The sequence below is a fragment of the Scaptodrosophila lebanonensis genome, unplaced genomic scaffold, assembly GCF_003285725.1.
Source record: "Scaptodrosophila lebanonensis strain 11010-0011.00,11010-0021.00 unplaced genomic scaffold, SlebRS2 tig00000001-arrow-pilon, whole genome shotgun sequence".
Lineage (NCBI taxonomy): Eukaryota > Metazoa > Arthropoda > Insecta > Diptera > Drosophilidae > Scaptodrosophila > Scaptodrosophila lebanonensis.
In genome coordinates, this window is record NW_022060529.1 from 22,150,902 (window position 1) to 22,171,138 (window position 20,237).

The 20,237-nt window shown below is 37.3% G+C and overlaps 2 protein-coding genes across 2 annotated transcripts; both read right to left on the reverse strand.

Annotated features, from left to right (window-relative positions):
• Positions 1-590: 590 nt before the first annotated feature.
• On the reverse strand, positions 591-3,559 carry LOC115634180. The gene is made up of 6 exons (XM_030531765.1): positions 3,144-3,559; positions 2,882-3,075; positions 2,563-2,725; positions 1,283-1,391; positions 959-1,140; positions 591-859 (listed from the first exon to the last, which is right to left on the reverse strand). The coding sequence occupies exons 1-6, from the start codon at positions 3,199-3,201 to the stop codon at positions 780-782; spliced, it is 786 nt and encodes a 261-aa protein (XP_030387625.1). The 5' UTR covers positions 3,202-3,559; the 3' UTR covers positions 591-779.
• Positions 3,560-5,799: 2,240 nt separating this feature from the next.
• LOC115633645 (fork head domain-containing protein FD3) lies at positions 5,800-9,119 on the reverse strand. The gene is made up of 2 exons (XM_030531090.1): positions 8,815-9,119; positions 5,800-6,925 (listed from the first exon to the last, which is right to left on the reverse strand). Exons 1-2 carry the CDS (start codon positions 9,117-9,119, stop codon positions 5,800-5,802), a joined length of 1,431 nt encoding a protein of 476 aa, XP_030386950.1.
• Positions 9,120-20,237: the final 11,118 nt, after the last annotated feature.

Here is a 20,237-nt window from a genome sequence, read left to right on the forward strand (position 1 = left end):
AACAAAAGGAATTTTAAACTTTAAAAAAAATGGAATTCATTCCTGGAATTGTAATGTAATATTAGATAAGACAGAATCATGTCCTTATTACTAGGTAATTATTTATTTAAACAATATTAAATCAAGCAGAAGATTCAGTCTTTTTTAATTTCCAAGCACAAACAATCCATTCTTAAGATAGAATGAACAGAACTTGAAATGTAAATAAATGTTTTTTCATGTGCTAATTGACATTATTCCATTTATTCAAATATGAAGTATTTTAAAAAAAATATAATGTCCACATTTGTAGGCAGGAGTGGTTTTTTTGCAGCCTTCGAGAATTTAAATATCTTACTACTTACGTTTTGAATCTTTTTAGATTTGTATCGTCATCCTTTTAAATAGAAGTTCATGTTTCGTTTAATGCACTTTTAATGTTTTCGATTTTTTATATTTTTTATTAGCGTTTCAGTACTCAATTAGACCTATACATCATACATAACTATTTATATATATATTTATTTATTTATTTATGTGGTAAATATATGAATATAATAATTTGTTTTTTTTTTTCTGCAAGTGTTTGTTGTTTTGTTTTTGTTGTTTGTGTGTTTCTCATGTGTTATTCAACTTACATTTACATGCATTTACAAAATAAGCGCTTTTTTAAAAATACCGCAAAAAATTACGTTTATCGATAAAATTCTATTAAATATACATATATAATAATCATTGTAAAAATGAAAAGGAAACATCCTAATCGAACATAAAAACAAATAGCCTACACCACTACCAAACTAACTGCTTAAAGCTAAAGATGCGATCGACATAACTACGGCAACTGTTGTCCATTTGCGTTGTATATTTGTGGCTTTATCTGAAAAGTTCATTTTACAAAAAAGAAGAGGTATCCACCATTAGCCATATACTGCAGGGTCAAGAGGCAGCTGACGCGGGCCCGCTTACCTCTACTTACCATAGAAAATAGTCTCCCTGCGCTTAGTGTAATTCGTGCCGAGCAGGAAAAACGCACAAGTAATCGGTGTGGGGGATTCTAGTTGATCTCTAGGAATGCGCGTTCGCACTGTCATGCTATATAGGCCGCTGGGATTTTGATCCAACTGCGTTAGCACAGAGTCAAGGATGTGCGTATCAAAGCTGCTCGGTGGAGAGAGGAAAATATGATGGTAAGTGGTCAGATACGGGTCAGATAAGCATAAATCAGGCATAGCCTGCACTAATTGGCTTATATGTAGATACATACATATGTATGCATGTGTGTGTATATATAGTATCTTACATGACAGATAGTACCGGCTGTGGAAATACATTCTGCACCGCGCACATAATGTCCACGTCCGTCTGCTCGCCACCCATGCGCGCCTCCAGCATGAAATCCGATTCAGGAACTGTGTTCGAAAGAAGAAAAAAAAATAGTAACAAAGGGCAGCCATAATAAAAAAAAGAAAGTGCATACTATGTTAGCTTGAGAGGGATGCACTGAAACTTGTATACCCTTGCAAATACGCTTTCAAATAGACTTACCGCTCATTTACAAACGAAAAAGTATTATGTATGTATATCCTACAGGGTGCGCCATCTTTTATGTCGGTATGTAGATATTGAATAACTTTGTCATTAGTGAACCGATTGACTTGAGTAGACCAGTGTTGAAAACCTCAGTTCAAGAAATTGTACAGAGCCAAATTAAATAAAAATATCTCATACTTGAAAATCGGTTGTTTATTTTCAAGGATATTCAATGTGTGCATACCGACATAAAAGATGGCACACCCTGTATATCTTAATAGGACCCATTTGGTTTTATTCAAGAATTTATTGCACAAGCTGCCGATCGTTTCTTTGATATATGTACATATGTACGTGGAAGTCAGTAGTAGTTCCAATCGACTGTATTGAAATATGCTTGAGGAAAGGATAAGCCTACTTTCAATATTTCCAGGGGCTTGTTTGCATGGAAACGGACAGGCGAGCAAGTAGACTTGGCTTTACGGATTTGTCTCGTCGTGCTGATCATTTATATGCCTATATGCATGTGTCCCATGCCTCCTTCTGGGCGTTGCGAATATGCAAGCATATACTCGCGAAATACTCTTTGCAAGGGTATCACAACAAAATATCGTGAGAATTAATCAAGTGTCAAACTAAACAAAAACAAAACATCAAAAACAACAACAGGCTGTTGGTCTGCGAGTATAGGCAATGGGCGATGGGTATGTGAGTTGGGTGTGTGGGTGGGTTGGAGAAGCGACCGCTGCGACTGCCATATGACACGCATGCAAATATGAGCACGTGCCTCAAAAACACTCGCCCACATACACACACACACACAGACACACACACACTTGTCATAGTCACAGTCACATAATAACACCTACACCTATGCAAACACCTCCATGCCATAAAAAACATAACACTCATTCACCCTCTCTCACACACACTGAGGGAGTGTGTGCGAGGAGGGGAGGTAGGGGGCGGCAAAGGCAAGAAGTGATTGTTGTTGTAGGAGTTGATGGGGTTGGCGGGGTTGGCGGGGGCGAGTTAAACATAGACACATACCGATTATTTGTAAACGGGCACTTCGCTTATCCGTCGACTCGAAAGTCTGCACCGCACATGTGTACTCCCCCGTCATGTTCCAGTCCGGATTCTTTATCGATATAACACCGGGACTGCCCTCCATGGTGAATATTTTGGTGTCTATCTTTGACTTCATGAAGCCCTACATAGGCGATGGAAATAAAAACGAAGAGGCGGAGACAAGAAAACAAATTTTATGTTAATTAATTTTACGCCGACTTTGTTTGACTTTGTGCTTTAGCTTTCCTTTGTGCCTTTCTCCACTTCCCCCATCCCCCATCCCCCATGGGTGACTCACCATTGCAAAACCCTTCACCGAGGGTATCCATTGATAAATGGAGTGGTTATTGAATAGCCACTTGAGCACAAAGCCCTTCTCACGTGGCCCTATTTCATATTCACAGTCCAGTATCAGGGGATCGGGCTCATTATCACGTTCCAGAGTATAGGTGTGCGGCACTCTTAGATTTGTGATGCGCACCGTGTGGGTAACTGTCGGTAGGAGAATGCCAATTTCGAGGATTAGTATGTAGGGCACACAACATCCAAGAGCAACTTACCCGTAAGTAACGTCAGCCAGGCCAGCAGCGTTGCGCACAATATGTTCCAGCTCGCCATGTGCCCGTCCTAGTCTGCGTATCCTGCGGCGTCGGCGTGGTCGTTGTCGTGGTCGTGTTGGATGTTCCGTAGCCGTAGTCGTAGCCGTAACGGTAATCGTTGTGCTGGACGTTGTTTTCTTCAATATTTATTTATTTACGTGTAAGTATATGCTGCTTTAGTTCGATAATTGTTGCTGCTTGGACGCAATTGCGGCGCTTGGCAGGCAAACGCGTAATTCGTTGCTCGTTAACAGGCGCAGGCTTTCCGTGCTAGTCATGCTGGCTGTGAAGCCCTTAAGCTGCCGCTCAGCAGCAGCCATTTAGACATATACTGGCACGCATTATCTCTGCACTCATCATTATCAACATCTTCATAAACATCACAAATAACGGCCAAGTTTCGCCCCAACTGCCAACGCGAGGGTGGCGACGATGGCGGCAGCAGCAGCAGCAGCGGCAGCGGCAGCGGTGGCGACACTTGCCTAGAGGACTTGTTATATGGCTTTTACTTTTTTCACTGCGATGAGCTCAGCATTGTGGCCAGAGAGAAATGCAAATGAGTTTCCACACACTGCCTTAAACTGCAAACTCTTTGCTCATGATTTGCACTTGTTTTATTCTGGTATTCTGAGAGTCGCGTATTTGAATTTAATTTTAGGATATATTGAAATCTTTTGCACATATACAAGATTTTGTTGGTGAAAAATCGACTTTCTGCTGTGTGAGTGTGTGTGGGGAATTATGCCAAATGAAGTTCGCAGCAACGTACCGCTGGATACCAATAGTGTTGGTATCTTCTATTTAACTGTTGTCCTTTTTCCAGCATAGCTTTTAATGTTTTAACACTGGAATAAGCTACCACTAGTGAGCGGAGAGCTTTTGTTAGCAGCAAAAAGCTTTCTCCCGGCGCATGCACAGCATGTTGTCCCACTCTAACCTGGACGAGTCTTAAAACCAGCTGTGACGGTCAGCCATCAGTAGCAATGCGCATGCGGCAATTTGTTTTGATAGTTCTGTTTTGACAGCTCGCCCATAATGTCAAGTGTAAACGGAAGCGGAAGTACGCAAATGTATGAATGTGATTTTTCAAATTAGATCTTTTTAAAATGATCTAATTATTTAATTTAAAAAAACCACACCCACCACCCATTCTCTTCTTTCATCTTCTCTTTTTTTCAAATAAACGATTATCTATGTAACATATTATGCATATATACAAAGGTACTTTACGTTGTGTTCTATTAAAAACATATTAATTTGGGAAAGGAATACTTTTCACAACCTTATTTGTTCGGAATTTAATTTCTAATAGGACATTCTGGAAAAAGTATTCGAACACTATGCACAGCAAAAAATGTATATACAATTTCTAGTAGTTTAAATCAAGTCCAGGTCAGGATATTTGTACATATGTGTGTAAAAATTAATATTTTATCATACTGATATTTCAAAAATACAATTTTTATATTTTGAAATATATTTTTGATTCGTCCAAATAATTTCTACTTACGAAGATTTGGCGGAAACTATATGAAAAATATTTGGTATATGGACTTCAGTTTTATATAAAATCAAGATTTGCAAATGTGATATGTATATGTAAAAATATGATTCTGATGGGAAAGTTGGATGAAAAAGAAAATATGATATGAAGCAATTTTCATTTAATTTTTTGTTTCGCTGAACCTATTAAAACAACTTAAAACTTGTGTTTAATTTTGGTAATTTGAGTCTCCGTTCTACAAGTATTTAGTGTTTTGCTAGACGAATTAAACACGTACCTTCCGTCATATTGTTTATTAAGTTTTTCATAACATCAGCGAAATTCTTAAGTGGTACACTTTTATATTTAATAGTAGGTATTTCTGTGCTCCATATTGGCATACAGCTGCAATTACTCACACACATATTTACGAGTATAGTCGATATATGTATAGAATTCCGTTTTAAAAGTATGTATGTTTTATTGCTACAAATATGATAGTTACAGTACATATATCCGAATTTTTATTTTAACTCTTACACACAGCTTTTTACAATTCAAGTGGACTCACGAATAACTCTTTTTATTTTGGTCGCTTTAAAATTTCGTACTGGCATTGTAGTTTTCTGCGCTCCTACACAATAAATACATATACGTACATACATATATGTATACTACAGGCTATCGGACATGGTTATAAGTACAACGTACAGAATTTTAAAATGCGCTTAAATTGAAACACGAATCACCGTTACATGGCATATACACAAAACATACAAAGATAAGTAAATATATCCCTTAAAAATAAGTGAGTTCACACAGACAAACTATATTCGGCAGTTTGCTAAACGAGCAAATAGTTTGCACTGAAATTTTTTGAATTATTTGTTCAATTTCTTAACAGTAGTCCATACTAAAATATGGGCAATATTTTCGGATTCTATTTTTAAAGTCTACATGTAAAAGCACAATTTTTTGTGTCTTGGTTTTTTTCTCTATTAGAAATAATAGTTGTACCATTCTTGAGCTGCATGTTCTTCCCATTATTTTAGAGACTATTAAAAACTGTTATTGCATTAAAATTGTCGTTGACTGTGTGAACTCACAGTTAGTACGATATATGTATGGATCACTTTAATCACTGGCGTCATCGCCGTGGCCAATCAACGTCTCGATGCGAAAGTCCTTGGCGTTACTTTGCTTGGCACATCGCAGGCCTGGCTCGCTCTCGAAGGTTGGCATAGAGGACTTATAACGCCCGATACTGTGCAGATGGGTTACCAGAGCAGGTGTTTTTGGGCTGGACGTAATCATTAAAGAGCTATTGGACGCCTCTGCGTGATCGAATAGTAAGCCATATGGCGAGGTGCGTTCACGATCGCGGTCCCCTTCCCTCTCGTCGGTCATGGCCCCATTCGTTCGCCCTACAGACTTGTATGACTCCTCGGCGTCCAGGCGATTCGTATTTGTGCATACGCTGTCCACAGAGTCCGATATGTGAGAGTCCTGCTCGTTGGCACTCTCCACATCGATCTTGTCGCAGGATGTATCGTCCGTGTCATTGTAGGCATTGAGATCCATATAGCTTCCTGGTTCATTATACTCCGGGCCAGCTTCGTTGCTGCCCTGCACTGCGGCGGCGGCTGCACCAGCGGCCGCCTCAAATGTATAGGGATTTTTGTACTTTGTTGTTGCTCTGGTCACATCTTCAATGCCCCCACCAGCCCCGCCGCTTCCACCTCCACCACCGCTGCTGGTACTGCCGTGTGGATTCGTCTCCAGTGACTCGGCACGGCGATTGATGAACGACAATCGATCGAATTTGTCATTGTTATTCTGATAGAACGAAGCCTCCGCATTTGCAAAGAAATTGAATTTCTTATCCGCACGTAAGGCTGAATCGAACACATCGCTGGGCGTGTGCATGACGTCGAAGCAGTCACGGCTTCCATTAAAATTAGGCACATTGAAGTGCACCGGAACCAGCGGCACCGGTTTACGAATCCAAAATGGCGACAAGGTGCCGAATACCGCCGGAAATGAAAAGCGTTGCATGGCCGGCGCTCGTTTATAGCGTTTGCGACGCCGCAAAAAGCTGCCGTTATCAAACATGTCCTCGGCGAGTGGATCCAGTGTCCAGAAATTTCCCTTGCCCGGATTACCAGGCTCCCGAGGAACTTTGATGAAGCAATCGTTTAGACTGAGATTGTGGCGTATTGAGTTCTGCCAAGCGGGAAACTTGTCTTTGTAGTAGGGAAATCTGAAAAGATTGAACAGTATAAAACCATCTTTAAATACTCGTATTTATTATTGTTAAGCAATTTTACAAGCTCTTTTCGTATGAAATAATTTTTTTTTTTTTTTTTTTAAGGCGCCAATGAAGACTTTTCGTCTTTTGAAGCTCTTTGTTTGCTTTTTTAAATGAAAGAACATCTGTTCGATTATAAGCTCTTTTATTTACTTATGTTGAATGTACTTAAGTTGTTTGAATATTAATTCATCATGATCTAAATCAAACAAACACAGAAACTTAATCGAGGCGGAGACGGCTGATATAAAAAATGCCATTCTGCAGCCATTCTAAATGTTGGGTAATTATTTTGCTGTTGGTACAAAAAACAAATACGCTGAGAAAAAAGGTGCATACCGATCGACAGCACTTGTCATAGCAGGTGTGAAACCGATTGACCTATTGACCTACTGGCCAGAGTGCGCAGAAAGATGTATGATTCAGAAGAAGTGACAAGGCAAACAATCGACCTCTAAAAAAACGAAAGTTAGTAGAACAAATTTTTCGCAATATGAAGTCGGCACCCCTTTCACTATTATGGCTCACTGTGTTGGATTTATTGAAATTTTTATATTGATCATGTTTTTTTTAATCAACATTTTAATACACCAGTGGCTGTTAGGGTACTTGTTGGTTCTAAGGATGAGTACGAATTGTTATTGCTTCTCGCAAAACATACTACGTAACAATAAATTAGCAAATAACGCATCACTCAAAACCTATGCCATGCTATAATAGTGCAAAAACAAGAAGAAAAAAAAACAGACCATATCCATCATTTACATTAGCTTTTCTATTTTACCAAGGAGCCACTTTTGTCCCGTACCTTGATTCCTTAATATCCTCAATTTCCCAAGGATTTTCGGCACAAAATAATGTACCTTTTTTTAAAAAACTACTTTGTACCCGAATCAAATTAAAAATATATCATTCGATAGAAAAGAAAAAAATATAATAATAGACATAGAGCACGAATTAGTGTATGGCTTTGAACTTGAATGACCAAATCTCGTGTAAATGGTAATTAAAATAAGATAATTCAAATATAGTTAATCGTGGATGAACATTCTAAAAACACAAGAAAATTAATAATTTCATTTCACATATCTAAATCTGCACACAATTCATACTTAATAAAGTGAAAAAAAAAAGATTTCATCTGTCAAAAAAGAAGCAGAAGGTGTTGTTAAGATCGTTATAATTTTAACTACAAAACTACGAATGCAAAAAACAAAATTTCAATACTGTAGTGTGCACACATAAGGAGTACACACTGTACGTAGTGCACTCTTAAGAACTCCTTATGTGTGCACACTACAATACAAATAGGTATCAATAATACCCTTTTAATTAGGTGTGTAAACAAAGTACCTATTGTTTACAAATAAACATTGTCACTTGCCATTCCACGTAAGAAAGAAGGTTTCAAATGATGTGATATTATTTAAAAAATATTATTTATTTAACAAAATACTTCATTATTCAAAATTTGATTAGTGAAAATTATTATTTACTTTATTTTATAATACACAAATTGTATTCATTATTTGAAAAAAAAGTGTATGAAACAAATTAAAACGGTCCCAACTTTTCTTGCTTTGCAAACCAATTACTTATCCGAACTTCAATGATTGTTAACTTTTTTAGAGGTGACTTCTAAGGGTTCCACACTTTTGATATTTAATTCTTTGCTTGCTTTGCAAACCAATTACTTATCCGAACTTTACGGCCATAGTTTAAGTATATAATTCCGCAATGTTTGTTAACTTTTTTAGGAGTTTACTTTTAAGGGTCCTACACTTTTGATATTTAATTCTACGAGTATTTAGGAAATTTATTTTTTGGAAGTCTACACTTACCGCGACATTATAAAATCACATATTCCACTTAGTGTTAGTTTTTTGTGCGGCGACTGCAGTATGGCCATAGTGATGAGTGCAATGTAGGAATATGGCGGTTTCACCAGCGGTCCTCCGCCTCCGGCGCCACTGCTGTTGTCTCCGCTGCCACTGGCAGCCGTCGGCTCTCCATCGTCACACACTATGGCCATGCCATCAGATGTGGCAGTACGCGAGGATGAGCCGTTTCTTTGGCTTTTGTGGAGAGGCGGTGATAGTGAGACACTGTCGTGTAGTGTATGCATGGGATCCGTGCTGGTGTGCATCTTTATTTATGTATTTGTTTGTATATTCTTTTAATGGTATTTAGATTAGGGCACTCAAGCAATAATTCTGAACGCTTTTTGACACTATTGATAAAATATTGTGCTTAATTCTTAAGAGGACGTACACCTTTTTTGAATATTGCTCAGGAACTGTTAAATATGCAATTAATATGCCTATGTATTATTTTTTATTTTTAATTTTATATTATATATTATATTTATAATATTTGGAATTTATTTTGATTCAAATAACACTTGGTATTGGGCACTATTATTGCCGGTGCTTGAGATGCCGTCGCTGTTTGTTCACAGACTCAAATTGGAAAGACATGCAGCTCTTGTGCACTTCCGTTTCCGTTTAACTGTAAATGGACATGGCGGCAATTATGCTACAGTAACAGTTTATAGAGAGACGCGCGCAACACGAATGACTATTCACGTTCACATTCACAGATCTGTCCGTCTTCTGTCTGTTTTAGGCGGAATCCTTTTGCCAAATGTTAACTGAATCGCAACGAAAACGAAAATCTTCCCGCGCGAAATGTTTTTCTACATAACTCAAACATTTATTTATCAAAACCGCTGCCGCTGCCGCTTCCATGAGCTTTTGTCGGCGCTGCTATGTTTTTGTATCTCGAATAACTGTGATTCTACTGCCAGCGTCAGCAGCTGCGGCAGCAGCAACAGCAGCGTCGCTGCTTCTGTCTCTGCCAGCATCCAGAAGACGACGTGTACGTCGACGCCGACATCGACATCAGCATCGATGTTGTTGTTCTTGTTCTTGCTTAAACTGTTTGTGTACGGAGCGACAAGGATAGCAATATCATCATACATACACGCCAAAGGGATGAAGCTGCCTGGCTGGCTGGAGAGCTGGCTGAATGGGTAGCTGCCTGCCTGCCTGCCTGGCTAACTGTGATTGCGAACGTTGTAAACAAATCTACAATAGAGAGTGGCAGTGGCACTGGCACCCCAATCGCGAATGAGTCCTCTCACCACTCCACTTAACACAATAACTATACGTCTGCCTTAGTCTCTACCAGTATTTGTGTGTATGTCGTATGTACGTAATAATATCATAAAATGGTGGAGTGCTGCTTGCTGTAAATGTGATATTTGTGTTTTCCTCTTTTGTGTGATACGGCAAGTGGGCTCAAATTGGCAGCCAGGAGAGATGGGAGTAACGGCGACAGAAGCCAAAACTCACGTTTGCATCGCATAAATATGGGACCAGGGGCTAGTTGTTTGAGGCGGGCAGAACGCACAGTTCCAACAAATTTCGATACTCTTATCATTCGCAGCTTTGACGTTGTGGCTCTTAATAATATTTCATTATGTCGGCCACATTCTATAAATTCACATACATACTGTATATGATATGTACATATGTACTTGCGCATGCATACATCGTTTGTGCCACTTTGCCAGCTCGCTTGCATGTCCTTTCATTTAAATGTTAGCATTTTTATGTGCGAATGTTTTTCTAACCGTTTGTCGGTGGCATACTCGTTCCCATTTTCCAACGCCCCGTTCTCCGTGCAGCGTCCGTCGTCCGTCGTCCGTCGTGTCCGACCAAATCTTGCTTACACAATTGGCGTGTTTCATGCACATATACATACAAACATATACATATATACATACGTATGTATATAGGAATATTTCGCTTTTTCATTTGCACTGTTGTGTCCCCCCAGTTGTTAGGCATTGTTGTTGCTCGCTGCTGCTTCCCTTTACAAATTAAACATTCAGTAGTCACTTTTATTTGTTGTACTTTGTTCAAATTAGTTTTCTGTTTGGCGGAAGTTACTTGCGCGCTCACAAACACACTTACACTTCAGCAGACACACACACACACGCACACTCATATACACACATATAAAAAAGTATAAATGGCTGCCACATCCATGACAATCTTGATATCGTTTCTTTTTGTGCGCTTGTTTTTCATTGTTGAAATGTAATTGTAGTGTATCCCCCTCCTCGTCGTCGTGTCTCCTCCTCCACTACATTTACAAATCACTGATTTTTGGGTAACAATTTGGGCGTGGCAAACACCCTCTTCCATTCATGTATTGAGCATTTTAGTTTAGGGTTTGTGTTTTTCAATTTAGTCGTTGTGGTGAAATTTATTGTCAGCCTTTTGTGGTCTTGATACTTATTTGTAGATTGGATGACCAAAATTTTGATGTCGAATTTGGCCAGCAACTTTTAAATGCAACCAGAACGAAATAACACAAAAGTTATCTTCGGCTTTGCAGAAGTTAAAGACCATACGTTGTCGTACACCAAAAAGAACAAAGAAAGCTCGACAATAAAGTACTCTGCAGAAAGAAGACAACAACTTTCCCCGCTGTATTATACTTATAAACCTATACCACTAACACAGTTATTTTCTAAAACCTGGGCTCGAAGGCTAATGCGTTAGGTCTTCGCAGCTTCAGGATCGGATTGAGTTGGTTCAGAAACAAGGAAAGGTAGAATAACTTTTTGTTCTTCATTGTTTAAACAGGAATCCAATCAACTTAAACTTATTACTTTTCCGTCGCAGGCAAATCGGAGGACTGTCTTTGGTTTTGTGTTTCTCCACAAATCATTTGCTGTCGGTGTTTAAGATTCTCTATATTTCTCAGTTCTTTGAAAGAAGAAATTATTATCCTGCTCTCCGAAATAGGTAATCAATAAGTACTGATGTTTGACGAAATGGGGCATTGTTAAGAGAGGTTGGCTTTTCCATCGTATTGAGATATCAATTAAAAGCTACCACACTTTTTTACTTTTTCTTCTTTTAGCGTTTTATTTTTGGATCGAAAACATGCGCAGAGATATGGGGACCCTTTAAAGCAAAGCAGGCACATAATTTAGGAATAACCTTAAATAAAAAATAATCACGTTAGTAATGCAGTGGGAAGAGTTTAGGGCTTCTTTGACGCAGCATTTTCTCCAAGCTCAGCTCCTAATTGTAAAGCGTTCTTGATACCCTCACTATTTTATGGAGTTTCGTGGTCAAATTGAACGAACTTCTCTAGGAAGTTATTGCGTAGACATAATCGTATTTTGGAGAGTTAAACTAATGGCACCGATGTTGCAATACTGAGAAAAGCTTGTCAGATGTGTAAGATGCACAAATCATGCCTTTACAATATATTTATAATATTTAAGTTGTAACGATAATCCGTATTCCCCTGCTTTCAACAAAAAGCTTCTTTTTCAGATATCAAGTCCTTTTATTAAAATATTAAACTATTAATTTAATTGTTAGCTTTCTCTGTTTCATTGGCAAATTTCAATTTTTTGTTTCTTTTGATGTTTATGATGTAATTAGTTAAGATTTTTCTATTTGTACCTTTTTTAGATCATAATGTTTTAATTGCTTTAGAAGCAAAAATAAGAAGTAGTGCTACAGTATATTTATTTTGCTGAAAACTATAACAATAATTTCGTGTTGTGTTAATAGTCCCTATTGATGTCCACATAAAAAAATGGTTTGTTTGGACTGAGCTGATTCCTAAAAAAAAATTATCCTTAAATTGTTGTTTCTCCTTTCACTGTTAATTTTAATGCTGTTTAACCCAATTACAATTGCCCAAAAATCAAGTGAACTATTCGTCATCCATCGCCTCTGAGCCCCTTGATAGATCCATTGATCAAAAGGTAGATTTATCCGGAAGCTAAGCTGTCCCTACTTTATTTCTTAATACCCATTAACATTTTTGGAGACTGAAAAAACTATTTTGAAATTGTCGTGTGGCACATTTGCACAAATATCGTAAAATTGACTTGATAATTGTACTAGCGAGAGTAATCCGAAAAAATCAGGGTCTAGAACAGAAAAATATTATTATTTTTAAATTCTTCTTTATGGGTATATCAAACGTACACATCAAAAACAAAATATCCTTGTGTCTTTCACTGAAGGGTGTCAACAAAGCAAGGCGGGAAAAAATGAAAAATAAATGCAAAAACAAAATTAATTACGATGTAGAATTTTTTGTTTGCAGAATACACAGTACTAACTGCAAAGACATTGGCAGAATTTTATTAAAATGCTTAAAAATGTTCAAATTTTAATTAAATTGGAATGCAAATATTTATCAATATATGTCTGCTTGTAGCAATGGTATTAAAAAGTTGTATTTTTAAATGACAAAGCAACAACTAGAGCAAATATAGTTAGACAGTCATTTTGCATGGCGCACCCCTGCTATTTGATATCCGATCAACAACGCGGATTTCAAACCATTAAAAATGTACAATCATAGAAACTTATGTTTATGCTATCATAAATAACCTTTTAATACTTATAATTCTATTATTTTAATAAAACTAAATAAGAAACAAACAGTATTAGTATATATTCTTTTAGAGTAATGTATTCACTAGTTTTAAATATAAGTGACTCATTTATGTTAAAAGTGAAAACCCTGGACAAACGGAGAACGGCTATTGAGCAATTAACGCGCAAAAGATTGCCTCGCTAATTTAATTCTAACACTGATTCTTCGAAAAGTTGTGTGAACTTTACAATTTGTATCTGACAGGCTAACGTGGTAGAGTATCACACTTTAGCGATCTGATTAAGGAAATCAAAATCATCAAAATATCAAAATATAGATTGCTGATTATCTCAAATATGGCATGACTAATATCTTTTCTGGCTAGTCTACTACATATATATAATAGAAGTTATTGTGGGGAATTATGCAGCTCCAGGAGTTCTTATGTATTGCGCGAGGTGTATATTTTTAAAACTTTTGTACTTGTTAGTGTCTTAAACGCTATCATCTTAAAGAACTTTTTTAGTGAGTTATTCGGCTTTATTCGGTGAGACTACCAAATTAATCTGCTATCCTCAGTTAGCTGCAAGTAAGCCTCTTTAATAACATCATCGAAATAATTCAGACATCTTAGTATACCGTCAGAGCACACAGTCTCCTTAACGGTTAAGCTATAAGTACAGATATATCCGCATTGGCTTTAGAATTCTAGTACATCAGCCTTAGCTTCAAGTTGAGGCTTACCCAACATTTAATCGGCACCCGAGATCATTTTACCTAACCTACTCGTTTGTCGTCAAGAGAGCTCTATTGGAGTTAAAACAAGTAAGCTGATTACTGGTATAAGTTTTCCCCAGAAGAAACAATATAAAAAGCATGTTTAGATTTTGAATTAATCTGCGTTATTTATAATATGAATAATAGGTGTTGTAATAGGTATATAAAAGGTGTTGTTATAGGTGTTGTAGTAATCTCAGTTTTGAATACAATTTGTATTTTATAAATATATATGTAACTGTGGCGCGATCCCGCGATTCAACAAACGATTCTAGTTCTAGAATCCAAGTACTTATATTTTCTCAACTGTGTAAAAATATAGCTGCTACCTTAGTGATATCTCTTACTTTGCTTTTCACATTGAAAACATCAAAGTTACTGCTTCCCCCAAATCGCTGTTAGCGGCCCTTGCCCCTGGTCTGTCAATTCACGGTTAATCACCGTTTAAGCACAGCATGGGACGCGCAAGTTGAGCGTAAAGATATTTAAGCTTTTGAGAGGAACAATTAACTTATGGGCAAACAATAACGCCGGAGAATGCATGCTGACAGGAACCAGTCAGTAAAGCCGCCCCTTCCAACATTCTAGCCACCACATCCTGCTCAGCAGCGGCATGATCCAGCAATAATCCTTCTTTTGTCAGCAAATTTATTGCACACAAACAAACAAACACGCCGCCAAAAGACGACGGCTGGGTCGGTGGATGTAGATATATTCGTATTCGTATTCGTATGTATAGATGTATACGAAGATGTAGACAACGACTTTGACAATATACATTTTTATTGCGAAATCTGCAAAAGGCAAATAAAAGATTTGACACTTGAATTGCTTTGACTGCAGCAAGTATTAGGTACTCGTACATACATACATACATACAGACAAATATTGTATATACAAACACACTGTACATGAAAGCCAATTCGAAATCGTTGCCTCGGACATCAATGGGATAGTAAGAGTGCAGGAAAGGGACGTTTCAGGACTGCAAGACATCAGACTGCGAGCTCCGCTCAGTTGAGACAATGGGGCTTGCGTTATACCAATACCGTAACGCCAAAGACTCCACTAATTTGTGTTGCTATCAGTGGCTTCTCGGAATGGCAAATAAAAACACCCTTCACCTGCTGCCAGATACGTTTAATAGCAACCCTTCTTATGTCATTATTAAATCTTTGAAGTATCTGCAGCATGAAAAACAGCAACACACTCTTGAATACTTGAGTGTCGCTCAATTTGATGGTCGAGGAGGCACCAGGAATCAACCCTCCGATGTGAAAAATCACGGCAGGCATCACACACCGATGTTTCAGAGGCAGCTCGACAAATTGCACAACTGTAGTAACCCACAACCGCAACCGCTCCTGAATAACTTTCAGCTGGAATACACTGAGAAAAACGGTTGCTTTAATTTTTTGAATTTAATAAATAAATAACATTTCTTAAGTTCGAATAAAAGCTAGCCGGCCTGGCAATCACATTTTCCCCCACCAGGTTGGAGATTTTCCTTTTCCTTTCGTTTTCTCTTTTGGTTTCTTTTTCATTTTCTGCCTTACTTCACCTAGATAGCTCTAAAGTATAATTAAGTTTTCTCCTCTACTAACTTTTTTTTTAGTGGTGCAGGTCTATAATTCTTTCCAAATGGCAAATAAAACTCCCCCTACGAGTCGAAAAGAATTTTATAAGGTGTTCCGGCTAATTATATCATTGGTGTTTTCTAAATTTACTGACTTTTTGAATGTTTAAATAAATATTTATTGGAATAATGTATGAATAAAAATTATAATCTCAATCATTCTTTCTAGAAGAAGGGGATTAAAAGGGATTGATTTATCGGATTTACTAATATATAGTAGTATGTTTGTTGAGATAAATATTTCTAAGCCATGCAAAAATAAATGCATTATTACCTTGAATCCCAATTCATAAATTCAATAAAATTTTGAACAACAGTAGACAATTATATATAAATGATGTGTGCAAAGTTTGATTTAGGTAGCAATTGAAATGTGGACGCTATTGACGAACTTCTGTAGCGGGGGAAGGGGGGGAAAATTAAAAAAAAAAAAATAAACTCGTCCTTACTCGGACCTAGGAGAATCTGGATGCCAACTTTGGTTATTCTAGCTTTTATAGTTTCTGAGACGGACGGACAGACGGACGGACAGACGGACGGACATGTCTAGATCGATTTCTCTCGTCATGCTGATCAAGAATATATATACTTTATGGGGTCGGAGATGCTTCCTTCTGTATGTTACATACTTTGCACAAACCTAATATACCCTGTTTAGCCTACGGGTACAGGGTATAAAAAACAAGAGACTTTGGCTAGATATTTGTTTAATACAATAATAATATAATGCGAAAACACATTTCGTAAAGCGATAACTACATACAATTCCAGACTCATTGTCCCCTGATTAGGTTGTAAAAGAACTGCACTACATTGGAGGTATGTATAACGATTTTTCAGAGAAATCCAATTTAGCCAAAGTCCCAAAGCTAATAAGTATTGGATAAACCAGACGGACAACCAGCTCATAAAGTGAGAACTAAACACAGTTCCAGACTCATTGTCCACAGAGTCGTTTGTGAAAGAATTAAACTAGCTTGAAGGCATAGAGTTTTTTCAGAAAAGATATAACTATTGGAGTACTCAGACACTTTAATTACAGTTTAATAACTTGCAAGCATGGGTCGTATTTCAAAACTCAAACTCTTAATATATTTAGGTTTTTTCAGTGTTACCATTATTGTTTCCAGTGTAGAAGAGTAGAAATCGCTTCAACCTGCAGGCTCGACAAAACAAGTGAAAAGCATAACAAAGGAGTCCGAGCTGAAATATTTCACGCTCGATTTATTCCCTTGCAGCAAGTGCCGCCGTGCCACACACTGGCTGGTTGCTTGTTCATTTGTTAAACGCATACGAGATGATGATGAGGTTGATGGCGATGATGATGATGATGATGATTACAATGATTCCGCAGCGCTTAAGCCTCTTGTTTGGCGGCAATAAAAATCGAGCCGGGTATTATTGTGCCCAACGTGCCTAAGCCAGCCTCAACCGCCTCCCCCAGCAAACTACCCAGGATGTCAATTTCTCAATTCATAAATAAAACCGAGAGCCCGTTGAATGTGTCAGTCAGCACAAGTGTGGAAATTATTGCCACGAAGGGAGGACGAGGATCGGGAACGGGAACGGGAACGATGCAAAGTGGGCGCGTGGTGGGTTTCATGGCTGCACTACAAGTGATGGTATATGTGTATGAGTGTCAGTGTGTGTGTGTGTGTCTATGAATATGAGTGTGTTATTGTTGTTTATTTGTTTGTGTGTCATGTGCGGGGCATAAAACGCGCCTAAACCGCAGCGCCAGCAGCTGCAGCCAACAAAATAAGCCAAAGGATTTGAGCCTTTGCTGTCTGCGAATACGAATGTGTGTGTGGCTGTGTGTGTGTGCGTTTGTGTGTGTGTGTTGGAACGGCTTGAGTTTTGGATAGCTTGGCGTGCTTGCAGGCACACTCGGATCGCATTAAGTTGATTTATTATGCAGAGAAGAATTCAATTAAGTAGGATGATTGTCACTTGGCCGTATGCCATGAAGTGAAGGCTTTTCTCCATGTCTGTATTTTTATTTGCGGTGGTTCTTGGCTTTTAGTGACGTCCGTAATTATTGGGCGTGAAAATTTCGACAGTTGTTTACAGTTTGCCCCGCACATTTTGATATCCATCTACTCTTATTTAAGACATTTTTTGTTGAGTTGGTTAGCTGTGGCTTTTCCAACAGGTATTACTAGTGGTGCTAAACATCCAAATGTGCTCATATATGTGTTAGTATAGTATACATATATATAAATCTATATGAAATATATACAAAAAGGAGCTACCTAAATGCTGTATGATAATAACTAAAACAACAATAGGTTTTTGATAGTAAATAATTTTATTTTAAAAGTATTTTAAAAATAAAAAAGTACAACCAGTACATTATATACATATTTATGTTAATTTAATGTTAGGTAATTCTTTATTCTGTTTATTTTACTAACATATATACCAGTATGACAAGACGAATTCATATTTCGATCACTACTTCTATCACAGCTTTAGAGCTAATGAATTTTAATTTTGCACCGGGGCCTCTTTTTGACGGACACGTTTAAAACGTGTACCGATCATTTCATATTACTAGTATATCATATGATAAACCTCTGATATGCGCTAGAAAGATGTTTTAATGTACAACTCTAAAGACATTTGAATCACTTTGAATATTGATAATGATAATGCCAAACTTAATGATTACTCACAATTTGAAAGACACAAAACTAAATGAAAACCAATGTGTGTCTAAGGCAATAAGAAATTAGTGTATAACAATAGCTTTTGGTAGAACAAGGGCAGAGATTACATTTTTAACTTCCTTTACGGATGTGGCTATATCAACTCATCTTGTCATACTGTCCAAGAATATATACTTGTATACTTTAGGGATCCTGCAACTCCTTTTTCTGTGTATATACAGTTGCACTGAATTTGTATACCCTTTGGGAACACTGAATTGCTTGTAAATAATGCGTGGACAGTGACAATAATGGAATCAAGTCGTTCATTCTGTGGAAAAATGAAGATGTGTGAAGGGTATACAGGTTTGGAGCAGATAAAAATAGCTTGGAAATTTAATTGAATTTTCTTTTTTTTTTGGGACTAATATTGTGTATCCATTTGTCATATGTAGGGGATTGTATCTAAACTGATGCGTGCTTGTATCAAAGCTATTATCCTGTTTGCATTAAACTTAGAAATTTGGATAATTATGTTTTTATACCCTGTACCCAAAGGGTACAAGGGTATATTAGTTTTGTGCGAGTGCACATGGAACACACAGAAGGAGGCTTGGTAGACCCCACAAAGTATATATATTCTGTCTGTCTGTATGAACGCAAGGATCTCCGAAAGTATAAGAGCTAGAATAACCAAACTTGGTATACAGATTCTCCTGAGCCCGAGAAAGGACGAGTTTGTTCATTTTTTCTGATCCACCCCCCACTTCCCCCTATTAACGATTTTCTATAACTCCCATAATTCTTGGAATTTTGAACTAAAATTTGGTAGTCATATTATGTTAGTGATTATATATCCGTATACTAAGTTTCATTATGATAGAATTGGTAGATAGGCTCGACTTTAGCATTCCGTTCTTGTTAAAAGATGCAACTATTGGAAAACAAAATTGTAAAAACTATTCAAGCATTAATGAAACAGCTCTAATGTGGTTATTACAGCTTTTATACTTTTGGATCAGATTTCGAAGGCCCGGACTATCTTATCAGTACCTTTCAGAGTTTCATACGTTCGTACCAATTAGTAACAACATTTTGTAGTATTTCATTTTGTTTGTATCTACGGGTATAAAAATCAATTTAAATAAAAAAACGTCATTAGGAGCTTAGTAAATTAATATCTGATATTAATTTTTGCCAAAAGATAAGAAACTCGGCTGCTTACAAAGTTGTTGATGTTATTGTGTCGAAAGAGGTAAGTCTCCTTAGTTACTATCAGTCAAATGGGAATATTTCATTTGCAACATTCCCAAGTTTTAGGCATAAATAAAACGAAACTTCTTTTGAATAATGCTTTCATCTATACTAATATTATAAAGAGGAAAGATTTGATTGTTTGTTTGTTTGATTGAATTGAATTGAATTGTCAGAATCTACTGGACCGATTTAATGGATTCTTTCACTGTTGGGAAGCTACACTATCGACGGTGAACATGGGCTACATTATATTTGCAAAAAATAATGGAATCCTTACTAAAAAGCCAATAATGTAACCAAAGGTGAAAAAAAATTACCTTATAAATCTCCTGAATAGCATGCTGTTAGTTCATAATCATCCTCGAAACATAGTTACTTTAAATATTAAGACAATATTATTCAAAAGCCCGCAGCCATTCTGGACTTCCGCCACATGAATTGACGGTAAAATTCGGAAATGCAATCATGGGACGAGGATGCTTGTTAAGGAATTGCAGGACAATTTAAGTGTAGCAACTATTATCAA